This window comes from Symsagittifera roscoffensis, chromosome 2, assembly GCF_963678635.1.
Source record: "Symsagittifera roscoffensis chromosome 2, txSymRosc1.1, whole genome shotgun sequence".
Classification (NCBI taxonomy): Eukaryota; Metazoa; Xenacoelomorpha; order Acoela; family Convolutidae; genus Symsagittifera; species Symsagittifera roscoffensis.
The window spans coordinates 71,437,096-71,458,084 of record NC_087063.1 but is presented as its reverse complement, the minus strand read 5'-3'; the positions used below and the strand labels follow the sequence as shown (position 1 = coordinate 71,458,084).

The 20,989-nt window shown below is 38.2% G+C and overlaps 2 protein-coding genes across 2 annotated transcripts in view; both read left to right on the top strand.

Moving 5' to 3' along the window:
* The window catches only part of LOC134840436 (androgen-dependent TFPI-regulating protein-like), a 183,940-nt gene that overhangs the window by 19,640 nt on the left and 143,311 nt on the right, over nt 1-20,989 (top strand). The gene's annotated exons all lie outside the window — the stretch shown is intronic.
* LOC134839411 (uncharacterized) lies at nt 9,837-19,942 on the top strand. The gene is made up of 3 exons (XM_063854949.1): nt 9,837-10,133; nt 17,707-18,576; nt 18,814-19,942. Exons 1-3 carry the CDS (start codon nt 9,935-9,937, stop codon nt 19,755-19,757), a joined length of 2,013 nt encoding a protein of 670 aa, XP_063711019.1. The 5' UTR covers nt 9,837-9,934; the 3' UTR covers nt 19,758-19,942.

The following is a 20,989-nucleotide window of genomic DNA, read 5'->3' as shown; positions in this document are numbered from 1 at the left end:
AGCGAGTTGTTGCTCAAGCGTTTTTGTAGTTTTCCAAAATTGTTTAAGACGTGAGGGCGAGACTTGAGCCAGAATCAAAGAACACACAAAACTTTCAATCAGTTTCCAATCAAAAAAATAACTTCCAAAAACGTTTCAGTTTTTCTTAAGTTTTTTGGTGGCTAGTATTCAATTTGGATCTCAGCTCGTTTGATATTTTTTTTGCCGCACATACGTTGTGCATTAACACAGTTTTGATTTAAATTACCAGTAAAAAACAATCAACCTTAAAATTTCAACCCCCTCACATTTTAATAGCTCAAACACGCTCAAAAATTGTTTAGGGTGGTAAAACATTCTCAACCAAGATGCGGATTACAAAAAATATAAAATATCCTCAATGTTGAGTAAAATTGGAGTTTTTGGTTTTTTAGACATGCCTTTGAGACTGGAAATTTCAGATTGAAAATCCAATCTACATTTCTGTTTTGTTTAAAATTTTAGCTATTTCTAAACGATTTTATAATCATAACAAGTCTGCTCGTATCAGGGCTAAGTTCTGAATGTTCCGACAGCCTTTTAAGGTTTATGCAGCAGTAAAACCATAAAAAATTAAATGAAATAAAACAAAATGAAAAAAAATTTTTCTAAACTTTGAAGTTTTTATGAAAATCATCCCCCCACACGTCATATAAAGTTAAAAAAAGGATAGATTTCGCTCCTTGTAACAAACAATTTTGGCAAATAAGCTTCTTTTAACCAATTTGGAACGATTTCTAAGACGGATTAACTCTCCGGTTACGCGTTAATAGCGCGAAATATATCGCGCGTTAATTGTTCCAAATCTGCCAAAATGGCAAACTTTAAACCCTCGTAACTTTACGAAAAATGATCACAGGTGAAATATCTGTTCAAATTTGAGCTCAAGACAAGAACACCTTTCGAATGATACAAAAAAATTCCGTCGAAAATGGCTAGTTAAAAAGTCGAAATTTGTCTGAAGAAAAAAATCCCCGAGCACAAACATTCCGTTGCTTTCGTATCGAAAGTCGGAACAATAAAATGAAAATTTTTTCTAAAATTTGAAATTTTTTGTGAAAATCATCAGCCCACACGCCATATAAAGTACAAAAAGAGAGATTTTGTTCCTTGTATGGCAAATCATCAATTATGGCAAATAAGCTTCGTTCAACCAATTTGGAACGATTTATAAGACGGATTAAATCTCCGCTTACGCGTTAGTAGCGCGAATTATATCGCGCGTTAATTGTCCCAAATTTAACAAAATGGCCAAAATGGCAATCCTTAAACCCTCATAACTCTACGAAAAATGATCACAGGTGAAATATCTTTTCAAATTTAAGCTCAGGACAACAATACCTTTTGAATGATATAAAAAAAGTCCGTCAAAAATGGCTAGTTAAAAATTCGAAATTTGTCTGAAAAAAAAACCCACCCGAGCACAAATATCCCGTTACTTTCGGATCGAAAGTCGGAACAATTTTTTTCGTATCGAAAGTCGGAACAACAAGGAACTCCTCTTGAGCAGCAAAGAAAACAGCAACATTTCAAAAAATTAAAAAAAAAAATTTTAAGATTTTTTTTTGCTTTTTTCTTTTTTAAATTTTCTCAATAAAAATTGGCATTGTCGAATCATAAGGCATTATTTTTTTACTCATTTTTTTCCCATTTTTTTCAAAATTGAACAAAACTTATCGTAACAGGGCAATATTTTTAGCGCTCCGACTGCTCTTTAAAGTCAATGAAGTTTTCTTGGGATAAAATATGAATGAATTAGTCAGAAAGCGGACATTTTTTTGAATTGTTAGTGCTTTTTTAAGTTTTATCCTGCCATACGCTGCGTAAAGAATGGAATCATAACTTTTTATGGAGTAACGTATCAATTCAAAAAGATGAAAAAAACCGAATGGAATTTTGAATGATTCGTTTCGCCATTTACGCTTTAATATGACGGAATTTTTTGCATGTTAATTATCCCAAGCTGACAACATCTAGGAATTTTCAAAACATTGTCGCATACTTTTTTGATATTGAGCTTTCTTCCTCGCTAATCTTTTATATGATATGAAAAATTCCGTCGAAAAAGCTAGTTCGCAAGTAGGAACTTTTCTGTCGAAAAGTCTACCTTTGCGCAAATATTCCACCACATAAATCGAAGGAAGGGGAGACAAATATCACACCGATACTGGCAAATCCGAACAAAAACGAACAGTTAAAAAACCGTCCTTCGACAACTGTCATAGATAGGGAAGCAGAAGCTGGAATGGTGAGTTGTGAAAACTGTACTCGAATAAGTGAATTTAATTTCATTCAAACGAAATACAAAATTATGTATTAGGTTGTGCTCTTTTTTCGAACTAATTTTATGAAATAGAATTCTCAATATCAAATAAAACCAAGATTAACAAAAATAAATGGGTCTTTTTCTTCTTCTCCCAACTCATATAATCATCAACTTTATGGTGTAACTAGGGTTTTTATAAGGCTTAATATGAAGACCAAGTATGTTTATCATGGCCTGATTAGTTCGAATGCCAAACTTTTGTAGCAATCGGACCATGTGAAAAGAAAAAATTGTAGGTGAGTGAGCCAACTAATTTTTTTTAGAAAAAGCAGTTAATTTAAAAAAATGCGCCAGCTTCCCAAATATGCGTTTGTCATATTGTAAAACTGTGAGGAGAAATTAATTGGCATTTAGGGTAAATTCACATTTCAAATTTAAAACTTGTTTATTGATCGTCATTATAAACATCATTAATTATTGCTTCTTCACCATAAAGCTTATGTTAGTTTTCTTAAAGTTTTTTTAAGACAAAAAAATTCAGTTAGCATAAACCACGGTAGATAAGACAATTATGGCAACAAATAATTGACAAAAAACCTATTAAGTATAATTTCAGCATTGCGTTAGTAGATATTTCATACATATCGCATTTGTTGATACTTTTTGAAAATGAAACTTACTTTTTGTAAATATGTCGTTCGTTACCGTGGTTCGTAACCGTATGTTGTTTCTGCAGATCATGGGAATCTTAAGTGTCAATCATTAGACGTTCTCTTTAATTCTCATACAGGGAATGAAAACTCTCTTTATGTTTCGACCGTCTCGACCAAAAATTGGTATGTTTTGATCCTTTCGACTAACAATTGGTATGTTTCGACCGTGCTCGACCAAATTTTGGTATGTTCGACCATGCTTGACCATGCTCGACCCAAGCAAGATATATTTTGACCGTGCTCCACCGAAAAAAAATGTGGTCGGGATGCTCGACCCAAGTACGATATGTTTCGACTTGACTTGACCAAAAAATAATCTGCTTGACCGTGCTCGACCTAAACAAGATTTGTTCCACTGTGCTCGACCGAATTTGGGCATGTTTTGACTATCAGACAACATGAGTTATCCAAGTTTGAACGTTATAATTTAAACTTTGCGAGAACATTTTTTTAAACCAGAATGAAAATTTTGAAGTTATTTGCAATTTGAATGCTTTGTAGGGATGAAATATTTTGACCTTTTTTCATCTTATGGAATACTGGTTTGCAGTTTGAATCGAAAATGCTAAAAAGTATGTTGATATTTGAAAAAGTTTTTTTTCTCCAAACTTTTGCGGAACAATCAGTAGTTTTCGACCGTGCTCGAGCTATGTTTTGACCATGCTCGACGTAAATTTTGACCGTGCACGAGGTCGAGGTGTTTTTGACCATGTTCGAAGTATGTTTCGAATTTTTGCTTGACCCAAACCTTTGTCTTGACTAATTTTTTTCAATCGAGCACTGACATTTTCTCGACTTTGAAAATCAAAACATAAAACTAGCACCTCGACCCGGGCCTTTTTAGATAATTTTTAACATTAATATCTTCAAAAATTTGCAACAGGATCAGAAATTTGAAACTATCGCGCCTGAAACTCTCCTTATATGAAATACTGATACCATTCAGCATGTTCCAAATTGTGTTTATCATGAGTTTTTTCTAATGTTCCGACTGCCATTAAATTGCTTATGAATAGTTTACATTTAAACAATTGCAGCAAAACTATGTTTTTTAGGCTCATCTTATTGAAATTTAAGTGTTACATTTTGCATCTTGCATGGAATTAATAAAACCAATTAGCTGCCTCATTCAAACTTGGAGCAAATTAGTGCGGGATAATTCGTATTATATTTGGTCTCAAGATCCTTGTTGCTCCAATTTTGAAAAAATTGAGGAATCGATGTGCTCGGCGTGTTTTTGTTACGACCAATTTTACAAAACAGGGTTACTTCTGTACTTCGGGGGATCTATCTTTGCATAGAGTTACTTCTATCTTCGGGGGATCTTACCGTGTCTGCAAACGACTATAGTGCCACGAGTCATTCTAAACTGCTCCTTTTATAAACTAGAAATTTAGAATGAATCATGGCACTATAGTGATTTTCAGACCCGGTTGAGCCAATGCAGATTAAGAGATCTATCCCCCGAAAAACAAAAGTAACACAATTTGTAAAATTGGTTGTAACAAAAAACACCCCGAGCAAGTCGATTCCTCAATTTCTTCAAAACTTGGAGCAACAAGGATATTGAGACCAAGTAAAAACATTACGAGGCTAAACTGTGCACTGGATAGGCGCACAATTTGTTGCCTGTAGGTCTCTGGAATCTAGAGACAAACCTTTTCAACAAGTTAAAATTTTGTCGTAAAGTTAAAATATATGTATATGTGTATGCATGTTTGAATTTATGTATGTTGGTAATGTAGGTAATGTATGTATGTATGTAAGTGTGTGTATATATATATGCATGCATGTGTGTATGAAGTCATGCCGTCTCAACCTTGGTCTGGAAAGTCGCGCCGTCCCCGCCTGGCCTGGAAAGTTGCTCCATCTCCACCATGGTCTGGAAAGTCGCGTCCTCGCTTTAGTCGCGAAAGTCGCGCCGTATCCGCCATGGTCGCGCAAGGGGTCATGCCGCATCCGGATCTAGATCCAAATTGCATAATCCCGCCGAGAGTTTGAGTCTAGACATACGAGCTGGAAAGTCTGGACATGAGTCGCGCCATGGGTCGCGCCGCATCCGGATTCAGACCCAAATTGCATAGTCGCGCCGAGAGTTTGAGACTGGAAAGTCTGAACATACGATCTGGACATGAGTCGCGCCAAGGGTCGCGCCGCATCCGGATTTAGACCCAAATTGCATGGTCGCGCCGAGGAGTTTGAGTCTGGAAAATCTGTACATGAGTCGCGTCGTGGGCCACGAAAGTCTGGACATACCAAAATTTGGTCGCGAAAGTCTAGACATGGGTCGCGAAAACCTGGACATACTTAAATTTGGTCGCGAAAGTCTGGACATGGGTCGCAAAAGACTTTCGCGACCAATTTTTGGTAGGTCCAGACTTTCGCGACCCATGTCCAGACTTTCGCGACCAAATTTTGGTATGTCCAGACTTTTGCGACCAAATTTTGGTATGTCCAGACTTTCGCGACCCAAATCCAGACTTTTGCGACCAAATTTTGGTATGTCCAGACTTTCGCGACCCATGTCCAGACTTTCGCGACCAAATTTTGGTATGTCCAGACTTAGGCGGCCCACGGCGCGACTCATGTCCAGACTTTCCAGACTCATACTCTCGGCGCGACTATGCAATTTGGGTCTAAATCCGGATGTGGCGCGACCCATAAAGTCTGGACATGAGTCTGGGACCTCGACCCGGGAATGAGAGAAAACGAAAGAACAAAGGAAGATCAAAGAGGGCGTCCTTGTTGAAGAAATCAGCTAACAATTCATAAAAGTCACAGTTTGGCCTCCTAATGAAAATTACAGCGTTGAATGATGATACAAGGTCAAATTTCATTTCGCGCTTTCTTTTCTTAATCGAATCAATTGTTAAAAAAACTCATAGTTCGGCCCAGATAATATAACAACGCTGGTTGCTTTCTGAGCTTACAAACTAATACAAGCAAGGGTTTTTGATACAAATGAAATTTCACAATAAAAATGAGTTCCTACTACTTAGTTATTCACCCAAAGTAGAACTGGTTTCTCTCTAGAGAAACTTGTCGACCGACAAATCTTCGAGGCTTACGCAAAGATCAAACAGACAAATCGCATCAGCGTTAAGCCTAGATTGTTCCGCTTGCTCTTCATCACAATTGATTTCATTTTGCAACTACTGACAAAAAACTTAGATCAAACAGCCCATCTCATTTTAGTATGGAGGGATTCTTAGATGATTTAAAACAAGCACAAAAAGCAATCTTTAAAACTGTGTATACTTTATTAAACAAAAATTGGTCACAATAAAAAAATTTTTCAATTTGTTGAAATCTGGTCATCAATTTCTTATAGACTGTTTGAGAAGGTTCTTGAAAAAAAAACTAGCTGAAAAATTGTAATTTGTCTGACGTAAAAAACAACTGCGAGCGTAACTAATCCCCTAAGCGTTTTCCACAAGTTTCGGAACAAAAAACTATATTGAAGTTAAAGTTATTCAATAGTTTCCGCTGCAGAACGATTCAAGAAGTTGCTATACATAAGTTAGGGAACCGATCACACGTGAAATGTAAAGGCGGTCATGTAGCAATTAAAATCGGTAAAACCAATTCGCGTAGAACGAATCATGTCAAAAAGTTTGTCAGAAATCCTTTTTTTTTTTTCAAAACAGTGTTTGAATTCAGATCGACAGAGGTTCTAGAGCAAATGAAAAATGTTTTTAGAAGATTAGTTTCTGACTTCTCTGTTTGCGAGAATCAGATAACCGCCACTAGTGAAGCCATGATATGGCATGGATTTTGATTTTTTAATGACAGCAAATTATTACATCTAATCATTAGAAAATTGACACTTTTGACTGATTAGATGTCATTAAGTTATTTTTCATTGAAAACCATAGTACATAATTTGTCAAGATGAAGTTTGTGGCAGTTCTTCCTTGCTTGAGAAACAAACAGCTTTCCAAAAATCATTTGTTGTTAACTTCAGCGTTTCTGTGAATCGGAGTGATACCGTTTTTAAAAACAATTTTTGCGGAGATGAATTCGTATTTTTTGAGAAGGAGTTTGACAAAACTGACAAAATTCACAAATGCACTGTTGGCTAGACCAAAAGGCTTAAATTAACTATCTTGTGCCGTAATAACTATCAAAAAAGATAATAAAAAAGACTTTCTTATAATCGAAATGGGGCACTTCGACACTATAATCGAAATGGGGCACTCCAAGATAATATTTGGAGGAAAACCTGAAGTACCACCTGAGAAAAGTTGCGCCCGTCTAACAACCCGAATAAAACAACAATTTGAAGGACCTTTTCCGACAATTGACACATACAATAAAGCAAGAGGTGAATTGATGAGTTGAAGACTGAACTCAACTAAGGAAAATCCAATATTTCATCCTAGCGAAACACAAAACTGATCTTCATTATGCGCTCAGCGGCTGTTTTGCATACTATTCCTGTAAAAATAACCGAATTCTCAAAACCGAACAAAATCAAGACCAACACAGCTACAGTTTCCTTGACAAAAGCAAAGAAAAAATAAACAAAGTATTTTAAAAAGAATTGTGTCCGTTTTTCATGAGCGCGTTGGTCATAATGCCGAATTCAACGAAAAAAACTACCCGGCCCTAAAAGTAAACTCCCTCAAAACTTATTTGTTCGTGGATTTGTAAAAAAAAGATTGGCCAAAAATTGCGTTTAGATCATGAAAAAGCAATGCTTTTTAGTGAATTTGGCAATTCTTGGATTTGGAAATTATTTTTCAGAAGCGTAAATCCAAATAAAGTCTGCATTAAAATTTCACTGTTGTATTGAAATTAAGAATAGTTTTTATTCATTCAACCTTTGTTGATACACACAATTGAGATGTGAATTAAGAAAATTGATACGTGAAATCAATTTTTAAATTACAGATTGAAAAATCTTGGCTTAAAAACTAGTTGAAAAAACAAAACATGTCCAAATTTAAAAAAAACCGAGGAGAAAAATTGAGAGTTTAAGTATAAGTAGAAATTTGCACTGAAGGCCTAGTAGTTTCTCTGATAATTTGAAACTATGACCAACGCGTATATGAAACACGGAGTTTTTTAAGTTCGTTAATTTTTCGTTTGTTTTGTTTTTCTGTCTAGCTCAAGCTATAACTGGCTTGGTCTTGATTTCGCTTGTGTCTGAAATTTATGTTATTTTTATAGGAGTACTAAAACACGCTCATGGAAAATAGTTTTCAACCGTTCATTTTGCGACAAAAATGAGCCGATCTATACGTAATGCAAACTTTTGATATTATTTGTAACTGTGATACTGCTACTGCAAAAGCAGTAACGTGATGTAACCTTCACTGACTAATCTATTTGTATTATATCATTGTCTAAGGTCACTGTATTCAAAACCTTCGGTACACCGCTGAGAGATCAGACTAACATGATTTTATCACAAATTCATGAATATGAATTTGTGAAATGGTTTCAACAGATCAAAAATTCTGAAGTTTTGGTAATTTCGGCTAACAATAGTATCTGCTTGAAATTTTAATTGAAGAACCGTAAGCGTTGTTGAATTAGCCAATCAAATTCAACCATATACATTTTTAGTTCTAATTAGAAATATTAATTTTCGGCCGTTTAGTGCAGGCCCCGGATTTTAGATAAGTAAAAAAATCGTTTTTGTTAACTAAATAGTTGCTTAAAAACCATCCAATTAGTTGAAGAAAAGTTAATTAAACTCCCGTTATATGAAGAAAATAATTTTTTTCAACGAATTTTTGGTATAAAAAAGCGACTCTGAAAAAAACCGAGTTCTTCATTTACCGCGAAATTTTCAACTTTTTTTCTAATCTACAGCATCTAATCAACTCCCTCGCCGGGTGATCGGAGGCCTTAGTGAAAATGTCAATGCTGGCGACTAATTGTTGAAAAACTGTCGGTTTTCTGGAGAATTTCAACAGAATTAATAACAATAAAGCGCATCTCTCTGATTAGTTTGTTTCCTCCGTTTTCTCAGAAATAGTTACTTAACTATGAAAAACAGTTATTTAGGTAAATCCGGGGCCTGGTTTTTGTTCACATATTTATAGTACTTTTTTGTTCTACGTAGGCTATTTTGCTTGTAAATGCTCTGAACACACACACAAAAAAAAACAAATTTTCCTTACAAGTTTTATTCAAAAATTTTCGGTTTTTTCTTGCAGTTTGTTATGTAACTCAGTATAGTTTTTACATTAATTTCTAGAGACTACGATGAAAAAAAATTTGAGCAACTAAAACTAAAAGTGTAGTGTTTCCTAGTCGTGTTCAGTCAAGAATCTCCAGGCAAGAAAACCCAAAAAACTAGGGGCATTTTTGAATAAAATTTTTTACTGATGCTGAAAAAAACGAGGACCAAAAGTTTGAATCAATTTGCAAAAAGTTGGGCTGGTTCATCTCCTCTCATAAAAAAGGAGCCACTTCCGCCCGTAATTCCTAAAAAATGGGTTCTTTTAACTGTCCCATTAAATCAGAGAGACTAAAGTGGGGCTAACTTCAACCCAGGTTTTCTGGTACATTTTTTTGGTTTTCTAGGATAGTAAAACAAATTTTTCTCTGTGATAGTATACCATCCTCTGGTACAAAAACCTAGTTCTTTTGCGCTCAGGTACGTTTGAAAACGGACTTATATTTTCTAACGGCGATCTCTAGGACTCTAGTTTCTTTTAAGATACTTGATTGAGAACACCAATACGATAGAAGGCTTTGAGTTTGGATCTATGCTGAAAACAATTTTTATTAATATGATTATTATATCCATTTATAGACTTTCATGAAACAATAGATATAATGACGACATTATATGAAACTCAGAATGAGCCACAAAAGAGCTCAAACTGGATGTTTGCGCAAAATAAATACATGTTCAACTAAATTGCGTACCTTCATTACTATCAAAGTAGCAATATAAAAATTAACTAACAATTATCCGAAAATGCCGGATTCATCTTTCAATTTTTTGGCATTCAAAAGATGGGATTTTGTGGACGAGAACCTGAAGCAGCTCTTGAATGAGATCGTGCTGTCGGATAAGTCGGAGGGGGACGACCAATTTATAGACGCCCTCCGACAACTGTCGCAGATAGTAAAGCAAGAGTCGAAGGGGGGAGACTCGGAGAAGTGGACTCAAATCAGTAATGTCTTTCTTAAATTGCAAACTAACACGAAATATTATTGTTTTTTTTTGTTGAAATACGGAATTTTTCTACAAACAACTGTCCAATAAAAAGTTTTTACAGAAAATTTTACCAAACTTGCAAACACTAAAAAACGTATTGTTCTATTGTAATGAAAAGTTTGGCATTCAAGACAATCTCCCAATTCGACACATTTGGTCACCATACATAATGTTATACCCTCAGCCGTTAGGTGAGGTATACACTGTATAATCTCGTTGGTCAAAGTCTATGCTTAATCGCTAACTAAGAATTGGAATACGAAGAGATAGAGAGCAACTTAAATTCAGTTTAGAAAAGTTAAGTCTGGTCGACGCTGACCTCGAAGCATTTGAGATACAGCGTTTCATAATAACTAATACATATGTTGTTAGGTATAGATAGATACTTATTTAATACGCAGACTTCTATATGTATTATGTAATCAGTTAGGTTTATAATATGTAAACATTACCAACTGGTAGTTTTAGCACCTAATTGTACATTGTTTATAAAGGGATGTTTTACTACAATATCCGTATGGATAACATTTCCCTCCTTGCGAGAAATTGAGCTTTCAATTTAAGGATTTTCAAGATCCTCCGCCTGGTTTGTGGACTTTTGTGTATCTCCTTCTTTTTCTCTCTGAAAGGTCATGGAATTTCCTCTAATTGGGCTGATCGATTGCAGGAAATTCATAGCGTCCTCAAAGTCTTTACCGAAAGAGTCCTCTGTGATCTTTTGGTTGTCTAGTATGTAACGTGAGCTTGTGGTTCTTGGTGGTGTAACGGTTGTGGTTGTTTCGCGGGCGTTTTCAGGCGTATCGGTACTCATATGAACTTCTGTACAAACTATTTCCTCTGACGTTGCCACTGATGGTGATAGGCATACTGTGGTCTCTTTGTTTATCGTGGTTTGTTTGTCGCATATGTCAATTAGATTGGAGGTGTTAGGTTCCTTTGATGTAATATCCTCCGTATTTGTATGTTCGATGGTTGCTACCATGCCTGACATTTCTGTATTGGTAGATATGTGCCCAATTGGAATGGCGTTGCCGAATTTTCCGGCTAGCGTGCTTGTTCTTGCTCTTGTCGATCTTCGAAGTTCCGGCGAGTTTGTTTCCGGTGTGGATTTTCGATCAATTCTTTTGGCTGCGGGTTGTTTACTTGGAGATGGGGTTTTATGGTCGAGCTCTGTATCCGATGAAAGTGAAATCGAGGTGTCACAGTCGAATTCGATCGTTGCGGGGTCGGCTTTAGCTTTTTTCTTTGGGCTGATTGTTCTCTGTGGTACCGATTTTGCCGGGAGGCGTTGCGTGTCTGGTTTGCTCCTGTTGCGGGCATTCTTCTGATTTTTTGATGTAAATGTTGATAATAATTTTTGTGGGCCTAGAGCTCGTCTGTTTAGCGTTTGTTGTAGGACTTCTTGAGTGGATTTTGGAGGTGGCTTTCTGGGACTTGTCGTTGATTTTCCTTCTGGTCTTCTTTGTGCCCCCATGCTAGGTGACTTTGGTCCTAAAATACGCGGTTTAGCTCTTGGTAGGTGTTTATAAGCGACAAAGTCCTTCAGTGCCGCTGGTCTACATTTACCATAGACTCTTGGATCCGGTATGAATGCAAGACCGTCGTGTCTAATTAAGCTAGGTTGCTTCCCGTCTTCCCTTATCCACGCAGTATGTGGGGAGTAATTCAATATTGCGCCATTTTCAATAATTTTGAATTGTGCCCCGAATGTTCCCGCATTTTTAGTTTTTCTCGCTATTGTTCCCGTTTTCCTAGCGACCTGTTCTAGACGTAGTCCTGTTTTAGGATCTATGGTATGTGCTGGACCCTTAAAACGATCCTTCAGGAATACTAACGGGGCTCTTCGTAAATTTTCCTTTTCTTGTCTTGTTAAGAGTCTTATGGGGTTACGTGTTCTTAAATTTTCCAAGTTATTAGATTTTTCTTTTAGAAAAGATTCCTGGAGTGATCTGGCTTCATAAGGTTTGTTTGATAAAGGTAGATGCGCACCTATTGGGAATTTCTGGAGTAGTCTCCGGTCGAATTCCTCATCGCTACTGTCGAGTGTTACTGCATCCGTGTGTGTGAGTACATCCGGTTGGTGGTTTGCTCGTCGTTTTCCAGATGTTGTGCATGTGCCATGATGAGCCTCGGTTGTGTTTTGTTCCGCGTTGCTTTTTTCTGGTGGAGCCGGGTTGAAAGTCGGTTCTGGCACGTATTGGTGATCTGATGTGGGCTTCTGCTTGTATTTTAGGTCCAATTCGTCCTCGCTGTTGACCTCTCTGTTCCACATTGTTTCCGCCGACAACGCTGGTTTTGTTAGTACTTTTTCGTCTAAACATGACAGTTTCGTATTTTCCCACGAAAGGTTTGACAATTTTGACGATGTGCTGAGATTACTTAGGGGTGTATTAGCTTTTCTACCATAGTGAGATTCAAATGGTGTAACTTTTGTAGAAGTGTTAGGTGTAATACGGAGTGTTTTTATTAATTCAGCCACGTCTGATGCTAATTTATACGGACGATTTGATTTATCGATCTTCATAATTGCTAATCGCGATTTTAATGTTCGTATGAGCCTTTCGACCATACCTATAGCTCGATGGTCGTCCACCGGTGCGAAAATTAGTTTTATATTATGCGCTTTACAATAAATGCGGAACTTTTTGGCCCTGAAACCTTGTGCTTGGTCGCATCTGATTGCACGGGGTACGCCCTGGTTGACTATGTGGTTTTGCATAAAGCGGATGATTGTATCCGCTTTGTTATTGGTAACAACTTTTGCGTACGGAAAACGTGAGAAGCGATCGACACCCACCAATATGTAAACTTCCCTATCGTTTTCATCCGGTAAGGGTCCTGCAAAATCCAATTGGATTTCTTCATTCGGTTCTACCACCGCGTCCAGTGTTGTGTAGTGTTGTTTACCCGAGATAACTTTAAAGTTCTTACCCTTTTCCCGGCAGTTTTTGCAGTTCTGGGCAGTTGCCACAATGTCTCGGTGGAGGTACGGGTACCACACATGTCTTGCAGCTTCTAGCATTCCACCTTGTCCTGGATGTGTGAGGTGTAATGCATCCATTAGTGTGGGTCTGAGCTGTTTTGGTATGACGACACGGTCGTCGTAGAGCAAGATATTTTCCCTGACTGATAGGCGATGTCTCACATTATAGAAGTAAGGACCGTAGCAGCTTTTGATCGAGTCCCATTTCTCCTGTTTAACCATGGTTAAGAGCGGTGATAGATTTCTATCTCGTTTGGTAGCGGCTGCTAGAAAGTTGACGTCCATTACTTTCCGTAAGTTCTTCCGGAACATTGGGGTGTCTTCTTCTTCGATGGTGGCGATTGTTTGGCATTCTGTGTCTTGTTGTGTTGATTGACTGTTTCCGGCTTGGCACTCTGTGTCCTGTGATTGTTTGAAATCATCCAGCGTCTGGCAAATTGCATCAGTCTTTTCATTCTCAATTCTGTTGAAGGTAAAGCTTTCTTTCGAGGGTATGACCTGGTGTGATACGTCACTGAATGTTAGTTCTGGCGGAGGTGGTTTAGATAGAAGGGCGTTAAAAGATGCGTAATTGATGGGCGAAAAAGTGAGTTGGGTTTGGGCTGAATTGTGAGACTTTCTTGTTATGCGACGAAAAGGAGGTAATGACATGCCTTGTTGCAGTTGTCGATTCATTTCTTTTTGCTTGTTGAAATTATGATCAATTGAACTGGAGTTAAATTGAGAGCGACTTGTTTTTAGCAATTGACTAGGAAGAGTGAACGCAGTTTGTGTTTGAACCGAATTTGAACGTGCGAAGTTTTCGTTCCGGTCGAGCTTTTTGGTGCCTAGATAATTACTTGTTTTGACATTATTCCAAACGGAGTTCATACTACTGCTATCTTGGAATTCTACGCATTTCACGAAATCATCTATAAGTGCGACTACGAAGTTTTCGTCCCAGTACGCCGGGGGTTGCGGTTTTCCGACCGGGTGTCGCGAGATGTAGTCAATAAGACCCATTTTACTACCGGCCAGGTGGTGTATATCGAAATCGAATGGAATGAGCCGATCAATCCATCTAGTTAACCTACTCTGATAGGTTTTATTGCCCCTATTACTCTTTAAGGCACCAACTAGTGCTTGATGGTCTGTTATTAAGGTAAAGCGTCTACCGTACAGATAGTACTTGAAGTGTTCAATGGCCCATACTGCGGCCAAAAATTCGAGTTCATTTACCGAGTATTTCTGTTCGCATGAATTTAGAAACCTTGATGAATACGCTATGGTGGCCCAACCATCTGGTGTGTTTTGTTCAAGGGCCGCGCCTATTCCTTCACGGCTGGCGTCACAAACAATACGAGTGTCCCTATCACTTACAAAGTGTCTGTTTTCCGTAATATTCTTTACGGCATTTAAGATATTTTTGAAAGCTTTTCCATTTTCTTCATTCCAATGGAAATTAAATTTGTTGGCTGTAGACAATAGTGGTCTTAGCGGGTTGCATAATTGAGCTAAATTTGGAATGAACTTGTTTAGGTGATGAACCGAGCCCATGAAACTTTTCAATTGCTTGAATGTTTTTGGATAAGGTAGATTTATTATCGCATCCGTCTTCTTATGCATAGGTGTGGTGCCGTGTTCATTTATGAGAAATCCCAACCATTCTACTTCCCTACAGCCGAATTTACACTTGTCGATTGAAATAGCCATGTTTTCCGTATTTAATTTGTTCAAAACATTGGTCAATTTTTCAATATGTTGCTCTTTTGTGCCATGTGATATTATTAAAATATCATCTAGAAATGCGAAAGTGTCTTTCTCATTGTTGAGGGTTAGATCGATGGCTTTTTGAAATGCTGCGGGCATATCCGTTAGCCCGTAGAAGCCAGTTTGGAACTGATATGTTCCCGTGGCCTTTCCCCCAATTATGCTGAAGTTACACTGCGTACGAGTTGTTTCATCCAATGGCAGTTGACTGTACGCATAGCGTAGATCGATTGTCGAGAAATAAGTCGTACCTGGTTTATTTGTACCTTCCTGTGCCGATTGTGCGATATTGTCTAACAGAACGTCGATATTTGGCATCTGGTACTTATTTTTATGGATCGATTTATTAATTTGTTTAGAGTCCATGGCTAATTTGATGGATCCATCTTTTTTAACAGTGATCACAATAGGGCTTATGAATTGGTTGTCATTGCATTTTTCAAGTCGAGTGATGTGGCCTTGGTCAATTAATGATCTAATCTCATGTTCCACCTTTTCTTGTGTATGAATGGGAATGCGGCGCCCCCGTTGTTGTAAGGCCTGGAATTCAGATAAAAATTGTGTATGAACCATATGGTTTTTTGAACGTCCGATTCGTGTACACAGTCCCGGGTACGTGGTTCGGACCCACGTTGCAATTTGTGCGTCTGAGTTTTCGACACTGTTAACTTGTAGTACTGACTTACCAGCTGGGTTTTGTTCTTGATGTAGCTGGATGCCAATTAGCGGGAGAAGGTTGCGCCCCAAGACGTTCGCGCGTCTGTCGTCCACCACAATAAAAGACGCTGTTTGGATAGTCCAACCTCCCGATTCGATTGGGGCAGTCAGTCTTCCAAGGGATGGGATTTTGTAGCCATTGTAGCATACCATTTTGTTAGCTTCATCGTCATCCCTCATTGTTGTTCTTACTGCTGACGTGATTGTCGTAGCCAGTAGGTTGGCTGTTTTTTCGTTTACGAACGATGTTGGTGATCCTGTGTCGGCAATAAAAACGATGTTGTTTTTCCCCGAGCGCACCCGTATAAGGTGTCCTTTGAGATCTGTGTCAAGTAGTTGTTCTGCCCGTCTTGGTTCAAAATTTATCCAGTTTGTGGATGTATCGTCCGGATGGATTAGTTCCCACCCCGGGATAACGTCACCCGCTTGTAGATAATTGACGTAGGCTGTCATATCGGTGCTTTGAAGGTCTTGTTGTTGTTGATTCTCCTCTTGAATTGCGTTTACCTCGCTAGATTTACACAGTCTTGCGAAATGGCCCCTCTTGGTGCACTTGTTGCAAATTTTGTCACGCGCCGGACATTGGGCTAAATGAGTTGCTGAAAATGCGTTTCCGCATTTGAAACAATCTTTTCTCTGTCCGGCCTTTTCCGAATAGTTCCTTGACGTTTGTCCTCCTCTGCCACGTCCACCTCGCTGTTGAGATTTATATCCACCCCGCTTTTGGACGAAGTTTACCTGTTCGGATTTTATATTCGGCAATCCGGTATGACTACTTGAAGTTCCCTGTTTTCTTATGTAAACTTGGTTCTCGAGAACTTTTTCGCGTTTCATTGCGTAGTCCAATGCTTGTGCGGGTGTTTTTGTTTCGGCGAGAAGGTCCTTTTGAACTTCGTCGTTTGACATGTTTGCCGTAAATAGATCTCTGACTATTTCGGACTCCAGGCCTACGTCGTTGCATGCCGTGCATTTGAAGTTTCCTTTTACCACAAGTTCCGTAAGTCCGCAGTGGAATTCTTCCAGGGATTCCGTTTTCCCCTGTTTGCGTGTAAAAGCTTCGTACCGATCGAATGTTACGTTGCGTTCTTTAACAAACAGTCGTGTTAGGAGTGTCCAAAACTCTTTGGTGGATGTATCTTGAATTTTAAGATTTGGATAATATTGTGTGAGTCGTCTTTGGCCCTCCGTCCCCAAACACAAATATATGTAACTTCTGCATTTGATATCGGCTTCCTCCCATGGTATGCCGTCGACGGTGGGACCGAGGTTATCCAGATGTTGACATTGGTTCTCCCATGCTACACGTTTTTCTTGGTTACGTAGGTTTCGATCGCGTATTTGTTTGTCTGTTTCCCCATCTATATTGAGCTCATAGCCTGGTTCTTGGGGTTTCCGAACAGCTGGGGGGTTGCGTAGGAGTTTGTTCAAATTCATACCATCTTTGGCGATGATGCCAAGAAACAGCTGCTGGTTCCATTTGTCCCACTCTACTGGTGGTTCCGCGGACGCTTTCTGCCAAAACGGCGTAATCCCCAATGGATTCTTGGTGAGTGCTGGCTGCGCCATGTTATACCCTCAGCCGTTAGGTGAGGTATACACTGTATAATCTCGTTGGTCAAAGTCTATGCTTAATCGCTAACTAAGAATTGGAATACGAAGAGATAGAGAGCAACTTAAATTCAGTTTAAGAAGTTAAGTCTGGTCGACGCTGACCTCGAAGCATTTGAGATACAGCGTTTCATAATAACTAATACATATGTTGTTAGGTATAGATAGATACTTATTTAATACGCAGACTTCTATATGTATTATGTAATCAGTTAGGTTTATAATATGTAAACATTACCAACTGGTAGTTTTAGCACCTAATTGTACATTGTTTATAAAGGGATGTTTTACTACAATATCCGTATGGATAACACATAACTTGAAGTCACTGCAGGGGGGGGGGTTTATAACCCCGATTTAAATACAAACTATAGTTTGCTTGATAACTTGATAAAAACAGCTTACGCTGCATTCGATGATGCATGTTTTTAACGGAATTTTTGACCTGGACATTGCTGTATTTGTCGCTCAGTTGACTTCCTGCAGACTATGGGACTTGTTCATGTTTTGGACTCCTTCCTCGAAATGTATGACCCAATCGAGGACACGAGTGTATACCTAGCACTGATCAATTTACTGTTCGCATTCGGAGACAACATCAACAAAGTGTTCCCCCACTTGTACGAGTCGCCTCTATTCGCAAAGAGTTTGGGCGCCCTTGACAGGTTTCTGGACGACTGTGACGAAGTTAATGCGATGATGTCCGAAACAGCTATTAAAACATTCCTCAATGTTTTCGAGAAGATTTTGAAAAATGACCCCCAGTCCAAACTGAAATTCCAAGAAATGAATGGAGTTGAAATTCTGATGAAATGCATGAACATTATTTCCGAAGACAATTCGATCAAAATATCTGCCATGTTAAATCTAGCAATATCGTCGGATATGAGTGATGAGTACTCAACTGAAATTTTTGGAGTTTCTGAAACAGCTCTGAAGAATCTTTTCGACAATATTCTTTTATATGCCACAACTACAACAACCAACACCAACGATTTCACAAAGTACATCGATAATGGTTACAAAACTATGGAAATTGTTCAATTTTTTGCGAGAAGCGAATCAAATTCGGCTAAGTTGGTTCACGAAACTAATCTGCTTGATTTGATTGAGGTCATTTTCAAATCAGAGCAAGACAAAGGTGACATGGTTAAGAAAGGACTGGGTATTTTATGGGAGTTGAGCTTCGAAAAAAGCAACAAGCAAACGATATGCGACAGAACAGCACTTATGAAGTTGTTAGACGAACTGACAAATGCAGTTCGTGAAGGAAATGAATCAGAGTCGAATTTAGCGAGGAACATTCTTTGGCAGTTATCACAAACACACAATTTAAGTCAAGGTAGGTGACCTCAATCACAAATCAAACTTAAAATGTCGCCATTTACCTTTTTAGACAAATCTTTTTAGCTATTCAACAACATGCAAATCTGAAAAAAAACTTAGTAAAACGAACTTTTTAAATAGTTCTTGTGTGGTTTATTACTTAAGCAAGAGCGGAGCAGTAGTTTATAGACAAGTTTTCTTGTTTGTTTGAATTTACCAAGTTTCAAAAGAAACTACAGAATTATTTTACAAGGAAGTGATTCGAAGTTGCCGCAAGAAATCTCTCCGAGCTCAGAAGGCAATCAGCTTCCCTCCGACATTTTGGAGCAACCCGGATCCTCACCTGTAAACCCAGGGACAACATTAATCTCCAGCCAACATGTAATGATAAGTTACTCCTGGGCACAGCAGGACCTCGCCTTCAAACTGCAGAGGTACCTGGAAAAGTCGGGATTTCGGGTTTGGATTGATGTTGAACAGATGCAAGGATTCCTGTGCGAGCGCATGGCAGAAGCAGTGGAAGACGCTTTCGTAGTGGTCATGTTGGTTTCAGAAGACTACCGAGTGAATCATGCTTGCAAATCAGAGGCGAATTATAGCTACCAGCTTAAGAAGCCATTAGTACCTGTAATAGCCCAGTCCAACTACATGCCGATGGGAGGCTGGCTCAGCTTCATGATCGCAGGCATTCTCTACTACAAAATGTACAATGACATCAACTTCGACCAAAATTTCCCAAAAGTGTGTCAATATATAGCTAGCCTACAAAAGGGGCCAAATAACAATGAGCAAATTAAATCATCAGTATCACCAGAAACTCAAAATTGCGCGCATGCACAAAAATTACCGATTGCTGCTGAAAACGGTACTGCAGATATAAAAAACACATCAAGCAACATACTTGTCAATGGAAGTCCTGCTTATAATTACTCAAATACTACACAGAAGAATGGAGAGAGTCAAGGGGTTGAAGAAATTGACGTCAGTGATCAAGTAGTTTTAATAAAAAATGAGACAGTGGAAACGGGTACTGTTGTGAATGAAGATAGAACGACGACTGCTAGTGAAGTCGAGAAAGAGGGAGCTGCGAGAACAGCCTCCACAGGTGCAACGGACTCCGAAATTGAACTGTTGATCACGTCCAGTGTAGACGAAGAGAACCGATCAAGCTGCTGTAATTGTTGCTCGATTATGTAAACATTTGAGAATTTTTATGCACGAACTTTTATAATAAACAAGACTGCTCGTATATCAGGGCAAAGCCCTGATTGTTCCGACGGTCCCGCAACTTATATCAAATAGTTTTTGAGATAAGGAAATAATGAAAACCTATCATCTTTGGACAATATCTATGTGTGAAGTTTTGAGTTGTACGAAATTAATACGACCAATTAGCTACCCTCAATTCAATTGGGAACAATTTTGTTGTGCAGGATAAGTCGCCACGCATAAATAATTCGAGTTATTCTCTCAGCATTGTGAACAAACTCTTCAAAGCGCGCATAATTTAGTCCAGAACATTGCCAATTTGAAACCCCCAGAACTTTAAAAAAAAACTTTTTACATTTGAACTCGGGAAATCAATATCTTCAATGGGGTATAAAAAGTTTTTGTTGAAAACTTTTATTTCGATCGGCAAAAATTGACTGAATAAAAAAAACCTATCGAGCATAAATATTCCGTTTTCTTCGAAAGTCGGAACAATAATCCGAGTTCAATACACATAGGAAAGATTAAAAAATCCGCATTTCAAAGTTTTCAAGCCATTTTTCATCGAGTTTGCAAGTTAGCCAAATTTAAATTTCCCACGTCTCCGCAACAAATGTAGGCGATAATTCCCGAGTCGAATTTTGTTATTTATATTCTGACCGAGTCGTTTCGAACACATGGCAGAGTTCAGCCGAAAATCCATTGTCCAGTCGGTCCAAACATAAAATTTAAGACAAGGTCGAAATATAAAAATCGAACACCAAGTCGAATCGTAAAGCCAAACACAAAGTCGAAACATAGAGTCAAAGAAGAAGTCAAAAAATAAAGTCCAACACAATCTGACAGCAAAGTCGAACTCAAAGGCGAAACTTTAAGTCGAGTCGGTCGAAACTTTAAGTCGAGTCGGTCAAAACAAAAAATCACCAGGAATTTGATGTTTTGTCGTAATGCTTTCTTACAAAACTGTGACACAGTTGCAAATAGTAAAATAAATCAGTATTTATGTATTTGAATGTGCAGCTAGCTAGACCAACATATCTACGGACCATACACAGGACCGCAACATAAGGCTTACACATGGTCCCAATGTAAACTTAAAGCATTTTTTATGTAAAGAAAAAATCGCAACCAAACAAATGCTGAGAAATTATCAAGCCAAACATCAAATATTTAAATTAAAACGGCAGCAATTGAATAATCATAATAAGTAAATAACAAAT